The sequence below is a fragment of the Brienomyrus brachyistius genome, chromosome 23, assembly GCF_023856365.1.
Source record: "Brienomyrus brachyistius isolate T26 chromosome 23, BBRACH_0.4, whole genome shotgun sequence".
In the NCBI taxonomy this organism is placed as follows: domain Eukaryota; kingdom Metazoa; phylum Chordata; class Actinopteri; order Osteoglossiformes; family Mormyridae; genus Brienomyrus; species Brienomyrus brachyistius.
In genome coordinates, this window is record NC_064555.1 from 16,781,121 (window position 1) to 16,803,971 (window position 22,851).

General features: G+C 48.3%; 1 protein-coding gene across 1 annotated transcript; it reads left to right on the forward strand.

The window, feature by feature from the left end:
- The first annotated feature begins 432 nt into the window (after nt 1–432).
- Nucleotides 433–22,034, forward strand: tinagl1 (tubulointerstitial nephritis antigen-like 1). Its single transcript, XM_048993623.1, has 12 exons — nt 433–648; nt 3,485–3,807; nt 6,438–6,504; nt 11,177–11,269; nt 11,546–11,660; nt 12,902–13,025; nt 13,201–13,351; nt 13,445–13,631; nt 14,035–14,080; nt 14,633–14,756; nt 18,329–18,374; nt 19,024–22,034. The coding sequence occupies exons 2-12, from the start codon at nt 3,489–3,491 to the stop codon at nt 19,168–19,170; spliced, it is 1,419 nt and encodes a 472-aa protein (XP_048849580.1). The 5' UTR covers nt 433–648; nt 3,485–3,488; the 3' UTR covers nt 19,171–22,034.
- Nucleotides 22,035–22,851: the final 817 nt, after the last annotated feature.

Genomic DNA, 22,851 nt, shown 5'->3' on the forward strand with positions numbered 1-22,851 from the left:
ATGCAGCAGGGGGCCACAAGGGGGCCACACGAGGTAAATGAGCAGAGATCGAGTATGCTGGCAGAGCCAAGCTAAGAGGCAGAAGAGAGCTGAATGAAAAGCATAATATAGGCTAGCCTAGATCAGCTGTGATACGGCACAGGACAGGGGAAGGTGTCTCCAGCGAGGATAAGAGTGTCTGGCATAGAGTACAGGTGGCTGACGGCGAATCATGATGGTGCTTCACCCTGTGTCGGGGGGGGGGGGTCACGCCCTCCCCCTACATTCCACACCAGATTGGAATGAGATATAACCTAAAACAACACAAGGAAATGGAGGAAAGATGAAAGGGAGAGTGGTAGAGGATCAATGGGGAGAGAGAGAGAGAGAGAGAGAGAGAGAGAGAGAGGGAGGGAGATTAGTGGGAGGGGATGTCGACATGGACCCTCCCCTCAGTCGTATAGACAGAAGAGTTTGGGTCCACCAAACAATACGGAGCCTGACACAGCGAAAGCCTGAAGGTGTTTGAGCACTAAGTGTCCCAGCCTTCACCTGTGCGCCTGTCCCTATCAGCTACTGCACAGCACGTCAGCCAGTGATACAACACAGGCAGAACTTTGCACTGTCCTGTCGGATTACTGCGCCTGCAACTTCACACGATCCCTCAAGGTAAGCAGAAACTCTACTCCTCTCTTACTTGACCTGATCCTGGTCTCGGCCAATCTCTCTGTCCAATTTCGCACGGGTCAAATTCCACACTGCCCCTGTTGACAAGAATTCCTGCTCTGTCTGGGGTATCGTGTGACTGGTGAGCTCCCGAACACCAGGTTCGAGGTTTGGGGTGGAGCTCAGCCGTGTCTCGGGGAAGGTGTCAGTGGTCTCCAGGTGGGGGCCCTGCTCTGCAGGTGTTACCCTGAAAGCTGGGATTCACGTCTGAATACTTCAGCGCTGGTACTGATCCTCAGATTTCTGCTGCCGCTCTGAGATGAAATGTTACACCTGCCTGCGGTGACACTTCTGTTTCTGCCTCCAGACAGATTGTCACTCCCGGTCACTTCGGTTTCGCACGGAGGACGTGTAAATCAGTCACCAGAAAGAGGCAGGGCTCGGTTTACTCATCTGCGCTGCCATCTGGCTCGTCACGTGATTGAGTCTAGGATTCCAGATCACCGCTGTTACTTTTATGTAGAACTTTCCAGAAGAATTCTGCGATCTGGCACCGATCTGGAGGGTCACTAATGTTGTGCAGAGTTTTGCGCCCAGGGAAGCGCGCCTCTCCAGAACATGCCTCAGCCATTCTGCCTCTGTGCGTGTGACTCGCAGCGACTGCAGTGTCTCTGAATAAACAGGTGCGTCACTCTGGAGGGGATGCGAATAAAAGGGACCCACGTGCGCTTCTGGGTTCAAGTCCCACTTGTTTGTGGCTCACAAGAATCCCGCTCATTGTTTCAGGAAAAATATTCAGAAGCTGTATGCGCCATCAGTGTCACTAGAGGGGGGGGGGGCGGACTTGAATGAAAATGAGTGAGAACACATAATTTAATACCAATTAGTGTAGCTTTATTTGTAATGGCCAAACTCCCAACTTTTTGGGGACACCGTCTATATTTTGGAGGGAGAGTCTGCTGGCTGTAACTGCACACATTAACCTGCTCCTCATGTTCCATGCTCTCTGTTAACATTTGGCTCTTGTTCAAACCCAAACATCCGTCCAGAGCTAGTTGTGTCGGTTTACCTTTTTTATCCTCTCGTCCCTGTTCTGTTATAATAATCATTTTATATCCATTTATTCCAAAAGTTTTTTTTTTTTTCTTGGAAACGGACAGTGAGACCGAGACCGAGACCGAGACCGAGACCGAGACGGCCTGTCATTGGTCTGGAAGAACCAGACCAGGAGGCTGAGGGCTTCAACTGTCTGAGATTGTCCTCAGGTTCCTTTTGATCCCTCCCCACGCCCCCCACCCATCACATACCTCTACCTACTACCCAGATAAATAGCTTTAATCATTTTGTCTGTGTGTGTGCTTGTGTATGTGTAGAAGCCCAGATTGAAGGCGCAGTCACACAGGATGACCTACATGATAAAGGATCATTACTGTCCCCCATATTTATTAACAAAGGAGGGGTAATTGTGGAGTTTGGAATTGTATAATCAATCAAACTATATTACCCTTAGTCAGTGCCTCACACCAGGCAGCAACATTACACCCCAGGAGACAGTTCACGCTCCGTCAGTGCCCTGGGGGGGCCTAAGGGCAAGACCCGTCCCATTACATGGTGTGTCAGAATACAGACCCAGTTACCCAGAGCCACAACTCACAGCAGGCACAAGAGTCAACCCTTTGTCAGCTGTGTGTCCTCCTGCCATAGTGTACAAGTGTCAGAGTGTTTGGAAACGACTCCTACATGTGCAGTTTACAGTCCTCACCGCTACCCTGTGTGATCCACAGTATTGGCAAGAACTCTGAATGTGTGAGGTTCACGTCGCTGAACTAAGAGAGGATGGGAAAAGCAGCGGGGCTGAGGGGGGTGCAGAGAGGCACTGAAAAACCGCAGAGACAAAACGGTGAAAATGTTATGGTCAGTCCTGGCTGGCACAGGTGGGGCAATACCATCGAGTGCCTGCAGAAGCGTTTACCGGGGGGAGTTCCCATTACTGTGAGAGGGATAATTCAGGCATAATTACACTATCAGATGTTGGGTGTCTCTCAGTATGCAGGCCTGACCATACTTGTGTTCTCACGTACCCATTTTTTGTCATCTATCATGGCCAAAGACCAGTTCCAGTACTAAGAACAGAAGTACAGAGGATGGTAAAAATCCCAGAATGTCTTTCTTGCGCTGCCCCAAATATCAAGGATGCATCAGTTGCATCCGCCCAAAACGAGACCAATCCCATGATTCATTGCATCCTAAATATGTTCTTGGGAGGCAAGTTAGCAAGACCGATCTTGCCAGACCATAAGTACGATCTTCGCGTTCTTGGTATTAAGAAACGCCCCCCGTTTTCCAGCATGACATCTGACAGGAGAAGGTGATTTTTTTTGACAGAATTCCCCTTCCATTTCACAGATGCCCCCCCCCCCCCCCCAGAGAGGCAGGAAGTCTGTGCTTTACGCACTTTGCTCACACCTTGACCTGTGTCACCTGAGCAGATTGTTATAAGGAGCAAAGCTGGGAAACCACTGTAAAGTTTGGCAGCCCATAATTTTAGAAATACCAACAGGATTTATTTATTTGCCACCTGGGTGTAGTAATTATACCTTTGTGAGAGGTACGTACAGACGTGGTGGGAAGCCTGGTGGGCACCTGGGTCCTGTCCCACTCAGTGCTTTGTGGTCTAGGTCTGTAAAATAATAATCAGTCCGTGTTCATCTGGTTTCCTGTGGCATAGCGGAGAGAATGATTTCCTGTCTGGAATTTTTTTCCCATAAGCCTCTCTTTTATGCACTTTCTTACTGCCCATTCTAAACTCTCTGTTCTCTTCTTCTTGCCCTCTATCAAGGTGAATGATGAGGTCATCTCTCACAGTTGCCATTGTGACGCTGATGGTCGCGACACTCCTCCTAGTGGCGGAAGAGGGCACAGCGAGGCGCGTGCCCCGTGTGAAGCGGCAGCTGATCAGCCCCCTACACCGCAGTGGCATCCGCGATCCATTCGGCTCCTACTGCGAGCTGCGGGGGGGCTGCTGCCCAGGCAGAGATGACCAGTGCACAGTGCCGTACCTGGACACCATCTGCTATTGCGACCTCTTCTGCAACCGCACCGTATCTGACTGCTGCCCTGACTTCTGGGGACACTGCCTTGGGATCGAGGCCCCCATCATTGGTAAGCTGGGGGCTGTGTTCTGGGGCTTGATGAGGAAGTGGGTATTGATCTGGGGCAGGGACATCACTAGAGATCTAAGGCAATGGGGCTAAGCCTCTACTTGAGACGGGGGGGGGGGGTTAATCTGAATGAACCAGAACACATTATTTAAACCTATCTGCATGCATGTATTATGGGGCGGGGGGAAGCCCCCCTAGAAAAGCCGTAGCAACACCCCTGATTTGCGGTCAGCTGCTCTGCTCTGAGGCCTGTGTTATATAAGCATAAAGCCCCTGGAAAGGAGGTCGACCGGGGGGGGGGTCATTTCCTGGGTGAATGGTTGTCAGGGGCAAAGAATGTAAGCTATGCTGGGAGCTGCCTGAATTTCATCTTACCTGAATTTCATTCTGCCTCTTGGAATCGGAAGTCGACTGTATGACTCCCAAGTTCTCCGGGCGCCGCAATGACGGAATTATAGAGCAGGGCACTCTGGGGAAAATACCGTGATAGGGATTTATATGCTGTATAGCCTGTATATGTCTGCTAGAGGCCCAAATGCCAGGATAGACAAGTACTGTGGCTGGTGGTGAAGCTCTGAGCATTAATTTACCTTAAAAACAAATCGGAGAAAGTATGCTTTGGATTAAATAAACCATTGAATAAATAAATTATGTAACACAACTGAAAGGAGAGGCAAGGTTAAACTGGCTCTGAAGAGCGGGCTGGCTGCCCGCGGCTTACAGAGAGCACCGATCCGCTTTAATGTCACCTCTTTCCACACTGTGTGGTGTGTTCTGTGGCTGTTGGTCAGCTACAGGACGGTCCATGGCCACCGGGGGGCGCTCTGTCTGCCTGCCATTATCCAGCTATCCGTGTGCTGTGTTCAGGTGCTGTCAAGTGTTAAAAGTGAGGGAGAATCACCCCCCTCACCCCCAAAATGGGTACTATGTGCCAGGAACAGGGGGGTTCCGTGCCCCCCCCCTTCACCTTTGACACCTTTTATTGTTTTTATAGAGAACTATTGTTGTCTTTTTGTGTGTCTGTGTAATCACAAACAATTTCCTCTAGGGTAGTACCAGTTTTCTGATTCTGATTACCTGTGGTTGCCACCCCTCCCCCACACCTCCCCTAGCTTTAGCCCACCCTGCCCCCCCCAAGAGCGTATTTACAGCGGGTGCTGCACTCCACAGGCGCTGCGTGTGGCTGCTGTGTGACATCAGCTGTACTGTGTCTGCAGACAAAGCTGTTTAAGGTGTGACAGGAGCAGAGAGCTTCTCCAGAAGAAAGCGGCTGGGTCAGGTGGACATTCCAGCCTGGGATCAGCGCAGCGCGCCTTTGCTCCCACACAGGGAGCGAGCTTTTCCCCTCTCTGCCCCATGAGTTTGCGTGGAACCGCAGAGGTTCCTGATTTGTGCGTAAAATGTAGTAGATCACCTCACTCACCTCTCCAGGGCCAATGCTAGAGATGCTAATTAATATTAATCTAAGTAATAATAATAATAATAACTGGCTCATAGTCATGGGGAGGGTGAACTTTCAGGAGCGTGAGTCCAGCAGCCAGACTTTACACTTACTAGCTCTAGAGGTAAATAAATTACCTTAGAGTTCTCTATGATATAGCTACCTTAATGGTACTAGTGAGAGGGAAGGCTAACAGGCTGAAAGGGCTACCCTGCCTTGGCAGAGAGATAAAAACATGATTAAAAAATCAAAATGAAAATCACACGGACTCGCACGTCTCCCAGGATAAAAAGGTCTGTGTCTGTAGATTAGGCTGAGGTCTGCAGGTGAAAAATAGGCTACAAACTCCCTTGACCAACGGTGGCAAAACACCGACCTGAGTATGGCTACTGCAAACGGCTGTTCAACTGAGCAGTGGGTCAGGACATCAGACCCAGCCGTCTGAGGATGTTTTAGGGGGTCATCAACACCTGATTACTGAAACGGAAAAAACCATTAGCGCATGAAATGGACACCTGAAATGGACACTGTCAACATGCCTACCTATTACACGTTAACACAATGAGACACAGACAAAACACAGTACAGGCAAAAACTGCACACAGCGTTGATGCAGGAATATCCCAGATCGCAGAACAAGGAACTGCAGATCAATGACATCCATCATCATGAAGAACCTTATTCCACAAACAACACTGGAAGAAATCAAACACCAAGTTGCTGCCACATTATACAAAGCATTGTTCCTTCCTGCACAGGTGTCATCCCACACGCTACACTAAAGCCTACAAAATTACATTTACACCCAAAGACACTGCAGACAGTGACAATAATAAACACAGGCCACCTAGTCCGGAAATTTCTTTCATATTTTTAAACCTGTCGTGATGACTTGGCCTTCGCCACGAGAATATCCCAGAATTAATATAATAATAATAATAATAATAATAATAATAATAATCTATATTACAGACTGCCAACCTGAAATGGTTTTGCAGTTTTGCTCCTACACCAGTGATATACCAGACCAATCTAATTATGTTGGAGACTTTTTAGAGCCTCTGTCACTTGGAATCATCTAAACTTTCACCCCCCTTTTACGGCGCCCCTACCCCCCTCCCCTTCACAAAGGCTGCCTACTGAAGCTGTAGATCCATGTCACAGCACTAATAAACCTCCATCCTTCTCAGGGGCCTGTCAACGAAATGGACACAAGTTCCACTCTGGGGCCACATACAGAGAGAACTGCAATCTGTGGTGAGTCTCCCGATGTCTGGCTACCCGTCTGTGCTTGTATTTCATTGGGACACACATGTGTGGCGACGAGGGTCACGCCTCCTTGGAGGAGAGGAGACACATCATACAACCACACCGTCAGTGAGCTTGGCTCAGGGCTTAGAGCAGAACTTCAGTCGGATGGAGTATAGAGCCCTTCGCATTCCTGGCAATCACCAACCCATGGCCCAGAAATTCATAGTATCCTATTACGGATCCGTGTTAACAGCCAGGAAGTGAGGCAGCTTGCAGTTGGGTCACGGCCCAGAACAAATGCACATCCCAAACACTGTGTTTATCATGCCCCCCCCCCCTGAATTTCCCCTAGGAACAATATTACTGTAATGTGCAATAATCCAATAGTCAGTTCTAAGATGACTTTAGGTGTTTCAAATGGGCAATATCAGACATCTTGCTTCCAGAAGTTCAGAGAGTCTCCCGCAAATCGACCGCATCTCCCTGACCCTGCAAATGACGCCCAGTGTTCCGGAAATCTGTCGTTCCCCTGTTCAGCGGTGGTAAAATTAGCCGGTAAGAAGTTTTATCGCTGCAACCTCGCCCCAAATTTTACAACTCTCTAGCCGCGGTCAGCAAATTTTGCCCCCCCATCCGACCCCACCCCAGTAGGTAATATATTTACGGTATTACCGTAATACCAACCAAGCACTGGCCCGCACCCCACCCTCCTAGATGCCCCTGATTTGCCTCCCTGAAATCAATATCCTTAAGGTGGGATGTCTGCAATTTGCTTCTGGTCTCACGGTGTGTTCCCCTGATATCAGCCACTGTTTGCAAATGACCGCAGTCACTGCAGAGCGGGGGGGACACTGCACTTATATACCATTATATACTTAATAACGGCGGGCAGGTTACCTCCCGTTTGTTTTAATCATGGTGCCCAGCTGGTGTTTCTTTACTTCCTCTCTGTACCTGTAATCAGAAGGTTGCTAATTTAAATGTCGTCATCAAGAGAACAATTTCTCTTAGACCTTTGAACGAAGCTGTTAAAGCTATTAACCTTAACTGCTCTAAGGACTGTCTGACCCTGATTTTTGGAGGTATGACACTTCAGGCAAAAAGCAGCAGCTAAATAATTAAAATGTAAAATAGCGTGGTCCACATCACCTACACATTACTATATAAGTGGTCCACATCGCCTACATATTACCCTGAAAAAACAGCACAAGCAAGATAACGACCCCTGCTTTGGTTTGAGCTGAACCTCAGGCTCTGTATAAGTTGTGAAATTAAACTAGCAACAAGGAGAAGCTGGTGTGGTTTAATGAGACATAACACAATCCCAGAGAATGAAGGTACTGTACCCTTGAGGTGTGGAGGTGCCACTATCAGTGTGAGCCGTTGGACTTTCTTGAACTTTATAATGTTCCTGTAACCTTCCTGCCTCGTCCTTTGGGATTCTGTCTTTGAGAGGCTGGGCCGGAAAACAGGCAGTGTTTGTTCTGTCATCCGGGGAATGTGAGGAGATTCCTAACCTGTGTGTCACTGGTCATTCTCACTTCAGTGATGTGTATTCTGGGACTCTCTCCTGACACGTCAGTGCATTAAGGCCGTCTTTCAGGAGCCATTTGAAGATACCCTTAAGGGTTCTGAAATGTGCGTGTGCGTGTTGGGGGGGGCGGGGGGGGGTTCCATTATCCTTACACGCCTCTGCCTTTGTGCAGTCATTCCCCGGAGGGAGCTCAGTGCAGGGTCGACCCGAAGACCAACCCTGTTGGGTAAAAATAGCCCCGCTGAGAAAAACCTAGAACTGGATCTGAGGAACATCTCCGGCACTTTATTTTCGGCAACCAACCCAAACAACAAGGGTCCACAGAAGAGAACACAAACACCTTGCCCTGTACTTTCCCTAATTACAAAACCCCTCCCCCTCACACACACCACCTACACCCTACTGCAAACATTGCCCTCATGTACACAGACAGCCCTGATCTTTCTGACCTTTACATCCATTTCCCAGTTACGTACATTCTTAAGTTGATTTTTTCTGGGAAATGTCGGTTTGTCTACATTTCACTGTACTTCCACATCCTTCCACTCGCGCTGCCCCTCCTCTGCCCTCAGTCTAGTCTAATCTCCCAGTTCTTATCGCTTCCCTGCACATGTTGCCATCTCGCATGCATATCCTCGAAGCAAGACTAAGCTGACCACAAGATCGAGCAAAATGTGACGTCAATGCAACACTTCAAGAATTTACCCAGAAATAGTTTGAATAATGGCCCACAAAAATCACCAATGACTCAACAGTTCTTGAAGAGTTTCTCCAAAGTACTTCAACATCTTGACAACAATTCTGCAGTTCTACAGAAAAATTCACAATTTCTCAGCACCTCAGCGATAGAATGGTCCATCTATCCATCCATCCATCCATCCATACATCCATCCATCCATACGTCCATCCATCCATACATCCATCCATCTTCCACCTGCTTATCCAGGAGAGGGTTATGGGGCCCCTGTAGCCTATACTAAGCTCCAAAGGGCATGATGTTGGGTCACACCTTGGACAGGATGCTAGCCCATCACAGGACAGACATCTGTGAACATCAACACGCCTAGTCAGTCACTGTGGGCAGTATAGAGACACCAGTCAGCCTCACTGAAGAGTGCCGGTGTTCCCCATGTTCCCACAGCAGGCAGAGGAGCCGATCTTGGCTTAGCTGCTACAAATGCCTGTATACTGAAGACATAAACTGAATTGAAGACCAAATTTCGAAAACTTACTCAGTCCACAAGATATGTTCTGTAAAGTTTCTGTAGATTCATTGAGCTCTGGAAATTTATTGAAAGTTCGGCACTGGATCACATGAGGACTGAGCGAGTTTTGGTTCCCAATGCTGCTGCATATGATGCGTAAGCCTGACTTTAGATCACTGGCGGTCTCATCTCAAAAGCAATAAAAAAATTTAAATCGACTGTGTGAGTTTTGGAAACTTGCTTTTCAGTTGATTATATGCAAGTTTCCCCCAGCCGGGTGTTGAGCTGAGCTCCCCTGTCCGCGTGCAGCTGAATATCGTTGTGTGTTTGCGTCTCCGTGTTCGATAACGAGGAAAGTTTGCGACCTTGATTTAATCTTGCCGTGCTGTGTTGTGCTGGTCTATAAGGCAGATATATGCAGATAGGCAGAACCTGAAGGCTGTTTCAGTCGGCTTTAGGGATGAGAACCTGCACACTGCAGTGCCACCTGAAGCACGGAGAACTTCTTCACAGAATCCTAATATTTCATGCATTTTCTTGCATTATAATATATATACATATTACATTATAAGGAAGGACAGAATGTTACATGTTCGAATCACAGGATGGAGGCGCGTGACTCCATCTGTGTACGAGTCCCCTTTGGTTCCCTCTCCGGAGATGATGATATGTTTCCTGTGGACATTATTATGTGACAAGAAGTAAGAGTTTTTCTATATTTCTTCCTTCATTTCCGTTGAGGATCTCATAACTATTATGACAGAGAATTTGAAATATGACTGCTGCTGCAGGAGACACTTAAGAGAGGGTGTTTTCTGATGCACGTGAATTTATGCCTCTTTTGAGTCTCTGAAACTGAAGCTTCACCTTCCCAAATTCTCCCAGGTTCAGAGAAATGAGGCCTCTGGGATTTTGGGGTCTGCTGTTCCTCTCCATCATAATCATCTCCAGCTTTCTGTGGCTCTCACTCAGCATAAGTGTGTCCATGCGCTTGAGTTTGGGGAGGAATGTCAACTAATGCACTTTTTGGCTGAAGCAAGAAAAAAGAAATTGTTCAAGTTTTCTTAGGGGGGACTGGAGCATCATATAAGCCTAAAATAGCAAGAAAATTGCACAAGCTTTCATTTGTAACCAGGTGATTTTTGTGTAGCCCAGCAAAAAAGTGGACCTTTACGCAGGTACAGGTTTGTGGTGCTCCTGAGTTCAGTTCGGTTCCTTTGTACATCCATCGTCTTTCAAACGGGATTCGAACCCCCAACTCTAGAAGTGAGAGGAAACAGCAGCCCCACAATGCCACTCTGGCTGCTGTTAAATTAGTCTGAGGATTCCACAGCTACAGACACATTGAATTCTGTATTTAGAGGTGATGGGGGATCATCCTATCCTGTGTGTTAATGTTTATTACCGGTAACAAGGAAGGCCACATTGCGGTACAGCACAGCAATCTCACCCTTACAGGCCATTCTGCTGGCAAAGGGACACTCACGGTGACTCATCACAGAAAAACAGCAGGAATGTTTTTTGGGGATCACAGATAAATGGCATATAAAAAGGAGCATTAGAAATATCTGCCTGCGTCTTTTTCAGCAGGCTGGCTAGTGTTCGCGTCCCAGTTCCTGTGACTAAAAATGGATGTTTTTAAGTTGTACATCCTTAAAAGGCTAATGTTTGTTTCAATTCTTCGAGCTCACTCTCTCTCTCTCTCTCTCTCCCCCCTCCTTCCTTATGTCATGCCAAGTGTTATCCTCTTGTCTCTATGCCCAAATGGAGCTCTCCGCTTTTCCCTCATATCTGCCTTTAACAGGGTCTTTTACGCTTTCTGTTTGTCTTTCATTGTTTCCTCTGACCTCCTGCCTTGTGACGTAAGCAGCATATTTTAGCGCAGTCTTTACAGAATATAAACTCTCTCTGGCCTGTCTGTCACTCTGCTCCACACCAGTACGTGCGCGTCCACCGGCCGCTGGGAATGCGAGCAGCACGCCTGCCTGATCGAGAACGACATGATCCAGCGCATTAACCAGGGGAATTATGGGTAAGAGTCACACGCTGGCGACGCTGAAAGAGGCACTAAGACTCACAGAAATGCAAAGAGATACAGATAGACATACTGAAATAAATACAATGAAATACAATAAGATAGTGATTCCCTGTGACTCATAGACAATGACACCGAAGACCCAGTAACCCAAAAGTCAACAGAATGCCAACTGTATAACATTTATACCCACACACTCTGTAGACATGGAGTTCTGTGTTACAACTTGCACATGCTAGTGTGTTACTGAATGACTTCTCTGTCGCCTCCTAGCTGGAGGGCAGGGAACTACAGCCAGTTCTGGGGCATGACACTGAATGAGGGAATGCGGTACCGCCTTGGCACCCAGTGGCCATCCCGGACCATCATGAGCATGAATGAGATCCAGGTGAGGTTCCAGGATGACCCAAAATGCTAAAGAAACGTGAGTTCCATCACGATAAAGAGTCAGTCACACGGTACGGTGAGTGGCCAGCTTAGTCTCTCGCACTCTGTGCATTGTGTTTACTTTTCTGGTCATTTTATTTAGCACACGATTTTGTCCAAAGTGACACACAAGTGAGGCAAATAGCAGGTTACAAACACACAGCTGTCGGGGAGCCGACTAGGCACAGCTAGGCTGAGCTTCCATTGAATGCGCAGGTAAACGGGAGCAGGAAGTACATAACGTCTTCCAAAGAAAGCAAGACCCTAATAAGACATTCAAGGAACACAGAGTGCATTCAGGATAGTAGAGGAATTCCTGGAATAGTTGGGTCTTAAGCCATTTCTTTAGTAAACTTCCATAGTCTCAAGCTAATTATGTACGTCCCGCGGGCATTGTTAAGGCTGCCATTCGGGCTGTTTCACTGCGTGTAAGAGATGATGATGCTATGCAGACAGATTGCGTAACGTGTTATCGTAAAGTCAGTGTGCTTCAGGTGTGGCAGTGGCTCCTCACCTGATTGCTTCTCCACACAAATAGGCCCCCACATTCCCGCACGTGTCCAGTCCCGCACCCAACAAACCCCGTTTTCTGTTCGCACCATGGGTGACGTGCCGCTCTGCCCCGGGACACCGGAGTGGGTCACCGTCAAATGCACAACAGGCAGGCCTGAGTCAGTGCTTGGAGCTTTAATTACAGTGCAAATGTTGACCCCTTTTCAGAGGTCAAGTGTTGCCTTGACGGAGACTTAAAGCGGTTCACAAGTGCTGACAGTGTGCCAGGTGGCTGCATTCCTTTCAGGTTTTTAGGTGACGCTTGTCACGGGGAAATTAAAGACAATAAACACACTGAGATGTTAGCCCATCAGCACCTATTCAGGGAGCATTTTCTCGTATTTTCCGCACTCAGGTTCTCCGGCTTGCTCTGGATGTACCTAGTTTAAATTGTTTCCTCAGGCGTGACACAACATTAAGGCTCAAGGGCTATTACCGTAATCTCAACTGAGTGCAAACAGAATTTGGAAACAGGATTCTTGTCTTTAAATCAACCGGTGTCTGTGGCTCCGCCCCATTGGTGATGTCATGCCATTGGTTTTGATCCGCCCACTGAAAGCCCCAGGTGCCTCCATTACCGTGGATGTAGGTGCTGGCCTGTGCTGTGCAGAATGCCTGCTCAGCGCTCAGCGAACCTTCCGGTCGTTTCAGGTGAAAATGGACGGCTCCGACCACCTCCCGCGCTACTTCAACGCCAGCCAGAAGTGGCCCGGCAAAATCCATGAGCCGCTGGATCAGGGCAACTGTGCAGCTTCCTGGGCCTTTTCTACTGCGGGTAGGCGAGAGTGCGGTGTCCCCCTCCCCCCCCCAACACGGAATGCATATGAACAAGGGGGGCTATAAGTATCAACTATCGACATTCTGCAGTCCATTGTCTTATCTGTCTCTACTCCCTCTCTTTTCTCCTCTTTTTTGTCTCCCCCCCTCATAATCTCTCCCCTCAATCCCAGCTGTAGCCTCAGACCGAATCTCCATCCAGTCCATGGGTCACATGACCCCTCAGCTGTCACCCCAGAATCTAATTTCTTGCGACACTCGTAGCCAGGGGGGCTGTGCGGGGGGCCGCATCGACGGGGCCTGGTGGTACCTGCGCCGCAGAGGGTAAGGAGGCCTTCTGCTGTGGCACGGTGTCACGGGAAAACACGCCGGGGGCTCCCTCCTCATGCTCACCCCCTGCCCCCCCTCCCATCCCAGGATAGTGACAGAGGAGTGTTACCCATTCTCACCGCCCCAGCACATCCCCGCGGAGGCCAGCCGCTGCATGATGCACAGCCGCTCGGTGGGGCGGGGCAAACGCCAGGCCACCGCCCACTGCCCCAACACGCACAGTTACCATAACGACATCTACCAGTCGACACCCCCATACCGGCTTGCCACCAGTGTAAGTCCTTCCACCTTTTAATGGGCTTCTCATAGGGTATTCATGATGCCTGCATCTCGTCCTGCACTTCACCCGCCAATGGACTCACCATCTAGCTTGCATTCTCATAAAAAGTATTCTGGGTGCTGCTGATTTATTTGGCTTATGGACTTCTCAGGGTTTATATAACGCAGCGCATTCCTCTGCTTAACGGTCACCACCAAGGCTTCTTAGCACTGAAACTGATATATACTGAGGAAAGTAAGAACTGTAACATCCGTTGACGATTTTCCAGAAGACATCTGTGCAGACAAGCTGATAAGCATTTTTGATTTCTATATGCAGACTTAATCACATTCTGCGAAATAAGCCCACGTTCCTGGTAATCAGATCCTCTCTGTTTATATACTTTTCATTCACAAAGGAGAAGGAGATCATGAAGGAGATCATGGATAACGGACCAGTACAAGGTAATTATTTAATTACCTGTGTATGTCACAGGCATGGAAGCTAATACTTAGCGCCAGTTAATGACTAGGACCTTCCCAAACATCTTCAGTCCTTCTGATGGAAGGTGAAGCCTCGGTTATGGAATGTGACCCTTAACCTGAAGAGGTCACCATTCCCATGTCACCCTTCTGCCCCCTTAACCCTTAATCAAACGCCCCTCAGATACAGGCAGGCTGGATCCCCATAAGCCTTCTATCCTGAGTATTACGCCTTACAGCGTGATCTGGGGGACGTGATCCAGTCCCGCCTTCATATGTTTTGTAAATGAGTGATTTTCAGGAAAATCTGACTTAAGAATTTTAATGTAGGTTTAACATTACGTGAATCATTTCTGAAATTGCTAAGCTTCCTGCACAGTTCACGGTAGGTGAGGTTTGGAGACAAGTGCCGGAGGGTCCGGCTGTAGGGGAAGTATGATCAGTAATCATAAATCTAGCTGCTCTCATTTATTTAGGAGTCTCAAACAGTTTGATTGATTGTGTGTCTCTTTTTCGCTGTTGCCCTGCTCACAGGCATCATGGAAGTACACGAGGACTTTTTCGTCTACAAGTCTGGAATCTACCAGTACACAGACGTCAACTCCCACAAGCCAGTGCACTTCCGCAGGCATAACACCCACTCCGTCAGGATCACTGGGTACGAAGCAAAATACCGCCGCAATCCCACGATCTACTGGGGCCTGGTAGCACTTCACCTCTTTGACTAACATAACTTTCAGTTTCAGTTATTGTTACAGCAGAGCTATTCAGATTTCATACAGTGTGTATGCACTTTATTTGGGCATTATTGGGACTAGAACCTAGATCCTACTGGCCACAAGTCCTGACCCCGTAGCCATGGTTGTGCAGTTGGTGCAGTGCTAGTGATGGATGCTGCAGACTAGCATTCCAGGCTGGAGTCAGTCTTTCTTGTGGTCTGTGTTCTGTTAAAGGCCAGTCGCTATTGTGACTTACTCCTTTGTTTTCTTGATGCCGAAACTCCCACACAAACAGGCACAGAAACACACAAACTCATAGATGTGTACATGTAAATGAACCTTACCACTTATTCCACACAGGGATACATAAAGACTGTAATCAAACAGAGGCACACACACACACACTCACAGACCTGTACTCATATCTTTGTGGGGACCATCCATTCATTTCTGTGGGCAAAAACCAAATCCCACCAACTTTTAAATACTCAGCCCTAACCTTAACCATAAGTAACCAGACAAAATACAAAGCATTTGGCATTTCGTTTTTTGATTGCAGTTAGAGATTTTTCAATTTCCCCTTGTGGGAGCCGAAAAAAAATGGTCCCCACAATGTCAAATTAACAGGTTATCACATTGTGGGTTCATTTGGTCCCCAGCATGAAATGTATAACTGGACCACACACACACATGCACGCACGCACGCACACACACACACACACACACACATGCACCCACACACACACATGCACGCACGCACGCACACACACACACCCACACACACACACACACACACATGCACGCACGCACACACACACACCCACACACACACACACACACATGCACGCACGCACGCATGCACACACACACACATGCACGCACGCACACACACACACACACACAGATCAAAGTGTGAGTCGGCCTGGGCAGCAGACAGATGAATATACTCTTCACAAACCTTTGGAGTGCTGTCACAGTTAATGGAAACCACAAGAATTCCCCCAGACAGACTCTACACCTGGACCTGGCCCCCACCCCTTCTCTATACATGTCATTCACCCCCCCCAACCTACCAGCTTCCTTCTCACTCACCACCTTGTGTTCTGCCCAACCCAGCCACCCCCATACCACACCATACAAATATAGCTCCACTGCCCAGCACAGGCAACCTATCCATGTTGACCCTCTCTCAGATGTTTCTGCCCTGCTGGCAAGGGTGTGGGTCAGGGCGGGGTGGGGCGTGGCAGGATGGGGGCGGGGCTGGCTGGGACAGGGCGGGGCGGGGCGGGGCTGGCCGGGGTGGGGCGGGGCTGGCCGGGACAGGGCGGGTCAGGACGGGCCAGGGCGGGGTGGGGCGTGGCAGGACGGGGGCGGGGCTGGCTGGGACAGGGCGGGGCGGGGCGGGGCTGGCCGGGGTGGGGCGGGGCTGGCCGGGACAGGGCGGGTCAGGACGGGCCAGGGCGTGGTGGGGCGGGGCTGGCCGGGACAGGGCGGGTCAGGACGGGCCAGGGCGTGGTGGGGCGGGGCTGGCCGGGACAGGGCGGGTCAGGACGGGCCAGGGCGGGGTGGGGCGTGGCAGGACGGGGGCGGGGCTGGCTGGGACAGGGCGGGGCGGGGCGGGGCTGGCCGGGGTGGGGCGGGGCTGGCCGGGGCGGGGCTGGTCAAGTTTCCATGCCTGTATTTGGGAATAGCATGTGCCTGACTTACTATCTACAGTAAACACTGGGCTATTTTAAAAGCTGGCAGTCTGGCCGCTCCTTGTGTAGCTGGGCGGCTTTTGTTCCATAAGCGGGATACAGTAGGTGGGCAGGGACATGGCGATGGCTGCCGCTGCGCACTCTGCCTTCTGTGCAGGTATGAACCTGCCGCAGATAGGATCAGCCAGCTGGGCAGTGAGCAGGCAGCGCTAATGCTAACCCCCTGCCACTTGCAGGGTCATGTTCCCTGCTGCTTTTTCCTGTAACACCACTGCCCCTTATGGCATCAATGCAAACTTGCAGGGCTTAATTTATCTTAAAGTGTTCTGTGCTTTTCTGCTGTGGAGACAGGAGGAGAGTTTACCTTCGGCATTGACATGGGGCAAGGTCTGATTTGGGATGTTCTTTGGACGTTCTTGCTGTTCCTGGACAGGATATACTGTAGACTGTAGGCAGAATGTAGGTCAAGCTGAGTTTGCACTGGCAGGCCTGCTGAGAATTACTGTCAGAAGGCCTCTTGCGTAGTTTCGGCCAATCCGATGGCTGTCATGGAACGCGTAGTCGTAGAATGTTAACGTTTTTGCGTGTTATGTGACCAGTTCTCCAAGTGTATGTCTATGTGTGTCACAGTACCTAAATATGCACTATATGTGACTAAAGGTATGTGTCACTTTGTATTTTTTGTTCATTCATATAGACGTGTCCTATAAATTCTTCCTGTGTGTATGATACGTCTGTGTCTGTTGATTCTGTTCCCATGAGTGTGAATTGTGTGACTCTGGATGTCTGTCTATCTTGTCAATGTCTTTTCATGTGTGTGAGAGCGATTGTCTCCCAGCCTGGATCCGTGAATCCTGTGTTCCTCCACAATGTCCACGCTGACTCTGCTGTTCTTCCACCTCTTTGGGCTGCAAAGGCGAGGCCTTGAGGGAGGCTGGCCAGGAGGGGGGGGGACATGTAATTCAGCAGCAGCCATGTTTGCACAGAGAAAATCCCTCCGCTCTGTGGCTAGTTAAGCTGGGGGCTGGGGGAGTGGGGGCAGTCTGTGGGAACAGCGGGGGAGGGGAAGTGCTGTCGTCTTCCCCATCGATGCTGTCGCCAACATAGTGCGTTTTATGGGACTCGGCAGAGACGAGGGCATTGGAGACCTATGCTCCGGGGTTCAAGGGTCTCTGGGTGTGAGACTGCAGCAGCACACTCTCATGTAACCAGCTCGGCTAAAATCTCTCACAGATTCATTAAATCCAGCTCTCACAGATCTTGTGGACACTCCCTTTTGTTCTGTGGCTGTGTTGTTTATACAACTATTTTCATTCCCGACTCGTTGTTTACCCTGAAACTGTGTTGGGCGTGTAGGACGGTGGTGATGTGGGAGGGGTGGGGTGGGTACCTGCACTTTGAGGTGAGGAACGTTGCCTTGGCAGGTCCGGTTTATTACCCAGCATTCCATAACCGCACACGACAGAAGTAGAGATACCATCCAGAAAGTGTGTTATCGCTCAAGGGCCTTTCAAAAGAGGTTGGCAGAGCAGAAAGCATTGTTCTGTTGGGCTGGGGCGTGCTGTGTGTTTATGGAAAGGAGCCAGCACACAGGGATACAACAAAAACACAGTCTGGATGCTCAGTGACCACTGAGGTGTCAGTAATGAGGCTACAATTAGAAAGCAGCCGTTTCAAAATACAGGTCGTTAGGTCATAGGACCATGAGATGTGTCCGTAATGGAATAGGCAGCACGTCCTGGATGGTGACCTGGTTACACAGTGGAATCTGAGCTCGTGTATCTACTGACTCTCCTGTCCTGTTTGCTTTTCAGATGGGGAGAGGAGAGGGATTACAATGGGCACCCACGGAAGTACTGGGTAAGCGATGAGTGCGAGGCCTACTCCGACACACCGGAATGTTCCAGGCGCTTTCAGGATCTGCTTTAATTAGCGGCTGATTTACACTTCAGTCAGGGCTAGGCGAGGCAACTTAGTGGCTGAACACTGGCTTCAGGAACCACTTCAGAGCAGAGAGCTTTGAAAGAAACACACCCTACAGCCTTAAGAACCAGGTGTGTCTAGCTTCTGTTCTTCACATAACTCACCTCTCCTGTCAAATAAAAAAATCAAACTATATTTAAGACATTGGTCAAAATATACCACCTAAATCTGTTTCATAATGCATGCAGTTGTGTGTGACAAAATACATGACAATGAATGATCATTTTAATTGTTTTTTTAATATTTGCTATTTTATGAGCCTCAGTGTAGTTTTTTTAGCATAACTCCAGGCTCATTGGGTACAAATCACAATACCACCAGAATCTCACAATCCACTGGGGTCTAGATTAGACTCCTCCTTTTTATTTAACATGACTTGCTGTTTCAGTCATAGTTAGGGTAGTCAGTTATTATTTCTATTATTCTTTTTTTTGGGTCTTGAACCTATATCCTACTGGCCACAAGTACTTATCCCCTGACCCCCTAGTGCAGTTGTTTTAGTGTCCCCCTCATTTCCCCCAAACAGATTGCTGCCAACTCCTGGGGGAAGACCTGGGGTGAGGATGGCTTCTTCCGCATCGCACGTGGGGAGAACGAGTGCCAGATCGAGGCCTTTGTGATTGGCGTGTGGGGCCGTGTCACCATGGAGGACATGCACAACCACCACCATTAGTGCCAACAGCACCCCCTGCTGGTCCAACCATGGCGTTGCCATCGCCACGCTCAGCGCAACCTTTATGTGCACAAGCCTTACAGCTGCCCATGCACAATCTACTGTCAATCAACCTGCCAACTTGAGGACTCACCAATAAACTGCTCAGGATTCACTCTGCCAAAGATGACACACTCTTACCTTGTGGACACTTTTTTTATTGTATTACAGTCAAAGCAAAAACGAGCCACAAAACTCTTCATACCTGATCCTCTTTAGTGGGAGTCTGAGTGACCTGCAGTTTCCCCTTTTTACTCTTGTTTTATATATATATATATATATTTTTTTTTTTTTTCGGTTATAGGCAGTAGGTAGGCTGGAGCTGAAAAGCCAGCAGTCAAACACTGTAGGAACTATCAGCAAGAACTAACCTGAACACTGTGCGTCAATTGTACGCTGTGCGTGTCGCCTAGATAACATTTGCTCACTGTTTGCTCATATCTCCTCCACTGGATTTCTCCCTGTCGCTCCATAACACCTACAGGCCAAAACATTAAGCGCGTTACATTCCAGCTGTGCAGATACCGTTTTTGGAGGAACTGTATCGTATCAGATGGCAAGGGTACGGATCTAAAATCCAGCAGGCAGCCCTAACCCATACCGGCTCTCATTTCAGAACCAAGGAATTGTGGCACTAAATATTGTACCACTAAAACAACTTAATTCATTAGACAGTCCTAATATTTATATTTGATAGCATTTGTGCTTTAGAAATGTGTCTGTGAACAGAAAATAGATGATTATGCCTAAAATATATGTTTTCTATATTAGGGCTGCCACAATTAACTCGCATGTAACGTTGATCCAGCTTTTTTAATTCGGACTGCTGTATTACACACACAGACACACACAATTATCTGTACTGCGGAATGAAATAAGAACATACAGAATGTATCATTTCTAATGCAAGCATACAAATATTTATGAAATACAATATTATTTATACTCTATGATCCTGCCTAGAATAATCACCTGGAAGATGGATGGATGGATGGATCCATGGATGGATGGGATATTATTTTTGTCACCACTAGATAAATGGACAAATTAGCAAAGCTAGTCCGAAATCTGAACATTTAATCTGCTTCCGGAAAGCTCTTCCTTTGTAACTCAAAAAGTGCTTTTATTGCAATAACAAGTTTGGACTTTTTTTCTGATCTACGCCACCTTCTGCTTGAGTAGCACTGCTGATTAAAATGCCTTCATATCTAAGCGAAGATGCCAGACAAGAATAATCTTTGGGTTTGGCTTCCAGAGGTCGAAGTTTAAATGCTATTGTATTACAGCCTTAATATATTTATTTGTCTATATATCATGTTATTCCTAGTTATGTCTGATTGTTGTTTTTGTTATGCTGAAGTGTTTTAAGGGCTCTGGATTTTCCATCTGGCTGAGAATGCAGTCAGCACTCTCTTCTGTATCTCCCAGTGGCTTTGATGTTGCATGATGCTCAACCTGGAGGAGCGAAAAGGAGTAAAACCCAAAATATTCAGGGCTGAAGGTGGTATCAGACGTGCACTAGGCAGCACTTCAGCAAACTTCCTCTCTGTGGTGCCCTCTTTGGGACAGGCATGTAGCCAACACCTTGAAACCACATCCCTGGGAAGTAATCTGGTTGTCAGCTGGCCTCTGGTTGTCAGAGTCATTGTCATCCATCAACTCTCACTCACAGGCCACAGACCCTGTAGACAGCCCAGCATGTCGAAGGCCTCGATTGCCTGCACTTCAGTATTAGCGCGAGGGCTAGGCTAGCCATGCATGCAGTCTCAGGAAGACACGAATGTGAACGTTTATACGCTAATGGGTACTGAGGTCCCATTGCTAACATAACATCAGAGCCCTAAATCCCCGTTGGTGAGTGAGGGTACTCTGCGGCCACCAAAACGGGCAGCAGGGGGCAGGCAGTGAACGGCACCTGGAGTCTCAGTGCCTTCTGGTTAGTGTAACGTCCTTGCAGAGTGCAGTGGGGGTGGGAGAGGCCGGTGAACGGGGCACTGGAGGAGATGGGAGGGTGGGGTCAGAGTACTGGAGCGTCCAAAGGCATTTCATTAGGCGGAGGTGTTGTGCACCCACCCACTCCAGTGACTTTCTTACAGTTTCCTTCCTACTTTTGCCATTTTTAATGAATGTTGCAGATGTGGGACTTCCAAATAAAGCAGTACAAAGGGCATCTTCCTAACAAACAGGCACAGTGGGCCCTAATACAACAATGGCCTCCCACTGGGGTTTGTGCTTTTAGCTCGGCGAGCGATTAGCGGCAAGCAGGCCGCAGCTATCCAGGACAGTTTACCGATATATTTCTTATTTAAAATAACGCATTTGTATCAACATTTTAAAACATGTAAATGTACAACCAAAACAAGGATAAAATCCAAGCCACATAAAAGAGGTTTGGTGGAATGAAACAAATGGTGACTGTGTCCTCGTCTGCAGATGGGACACTGAAGGAGTAACATGCTGTGAAAGGAAGCACTTTGATTTTGCTCAAGTTGTAGTTGTAGCTTCCATTACCCTTGGTTTGTATCGCTCGTGCAGCATTGCATTGTGGGTAGCCATTCGAGGGCGTTTGCTGGACATGGTTTGCGAACTGCTGTCCTTTCTAAACCGCTAATGTCCATTTCAAGCGGTGGAGGTCCCACCATAGGGTGGCAGTGTGTGACTCAGGTTAGCATGCTCTACTTGTCTCAGAAGGTCGCTGGTTCAAATCCCAGTGTCAGCAGGATGATGTCATCATGGGAGACCTGAGTGAGGCCCTTAACCTTTTGGATAAAAGTATCTTCTAAATAAATAAAAAATGTCGGCCACAGGCTACTGCTCCTCCCCAAGATCTGCGTTTCAAAGCTATAGCTTTAAGGCTGTAATGAGGTGTGTAAATCTGAATGCCTTCATTGCAACCTGTGATGTCCCTTCCCTTGTCTCCAGTAAGGTGCCTGGTCACCCCCCCCCCATGTCTCACCTCTGTGTCCATTTCCCATGGCTCGAGCCAAGCCCCCACTTTGTCTGTGTTCCTTTTGATTCCTCTTTTCATAATAAAATGAGTTCCCTGTCCCACATAGCCACAACAAATAGCAGTGTGTTTAAAAAATGTTGGAGGATTTTTCAGGACATAACAGTATATCACTGTTATATTCTTTATCACTTTGCTGCATATACAGGGTTACACACACACAGGCTTGTAATTATGTCTTTGTGGGGACTCTCCATTCATTTCTATGGGGAAAACTCTAATCCCAACATGACGACTTTACCCCCTACCCAGCCCTAACCGTAATCATAAATAACCAAACTAAAAATGAGACTTCTGGCATTTTTAGATTCTTGACTGCATTCACGGATCTTTATGGGGACCTGGAAAATGGTCCCCACAACTTCAAAATAACAGGTTTTTATCACATTGTGGGGGACATTTGGTCTCCAAACACAAACACACACACAAACACACACATACATATGCTTGTGTGTGCGGGCTCCCGCGTGTTGGAGTTCCTGCACACAGTGATTTTGTTGGGCGAAACACTCATTGTCGGCGGATTGAGTTGGTCTCCAAATACAGGTCGCGACCTCGACATGGCATCTCCTTCCACAGAACTGTCTTCTCGACACTTCTGCAAACACATAAACAGACACAAGTGCCTGGATTCT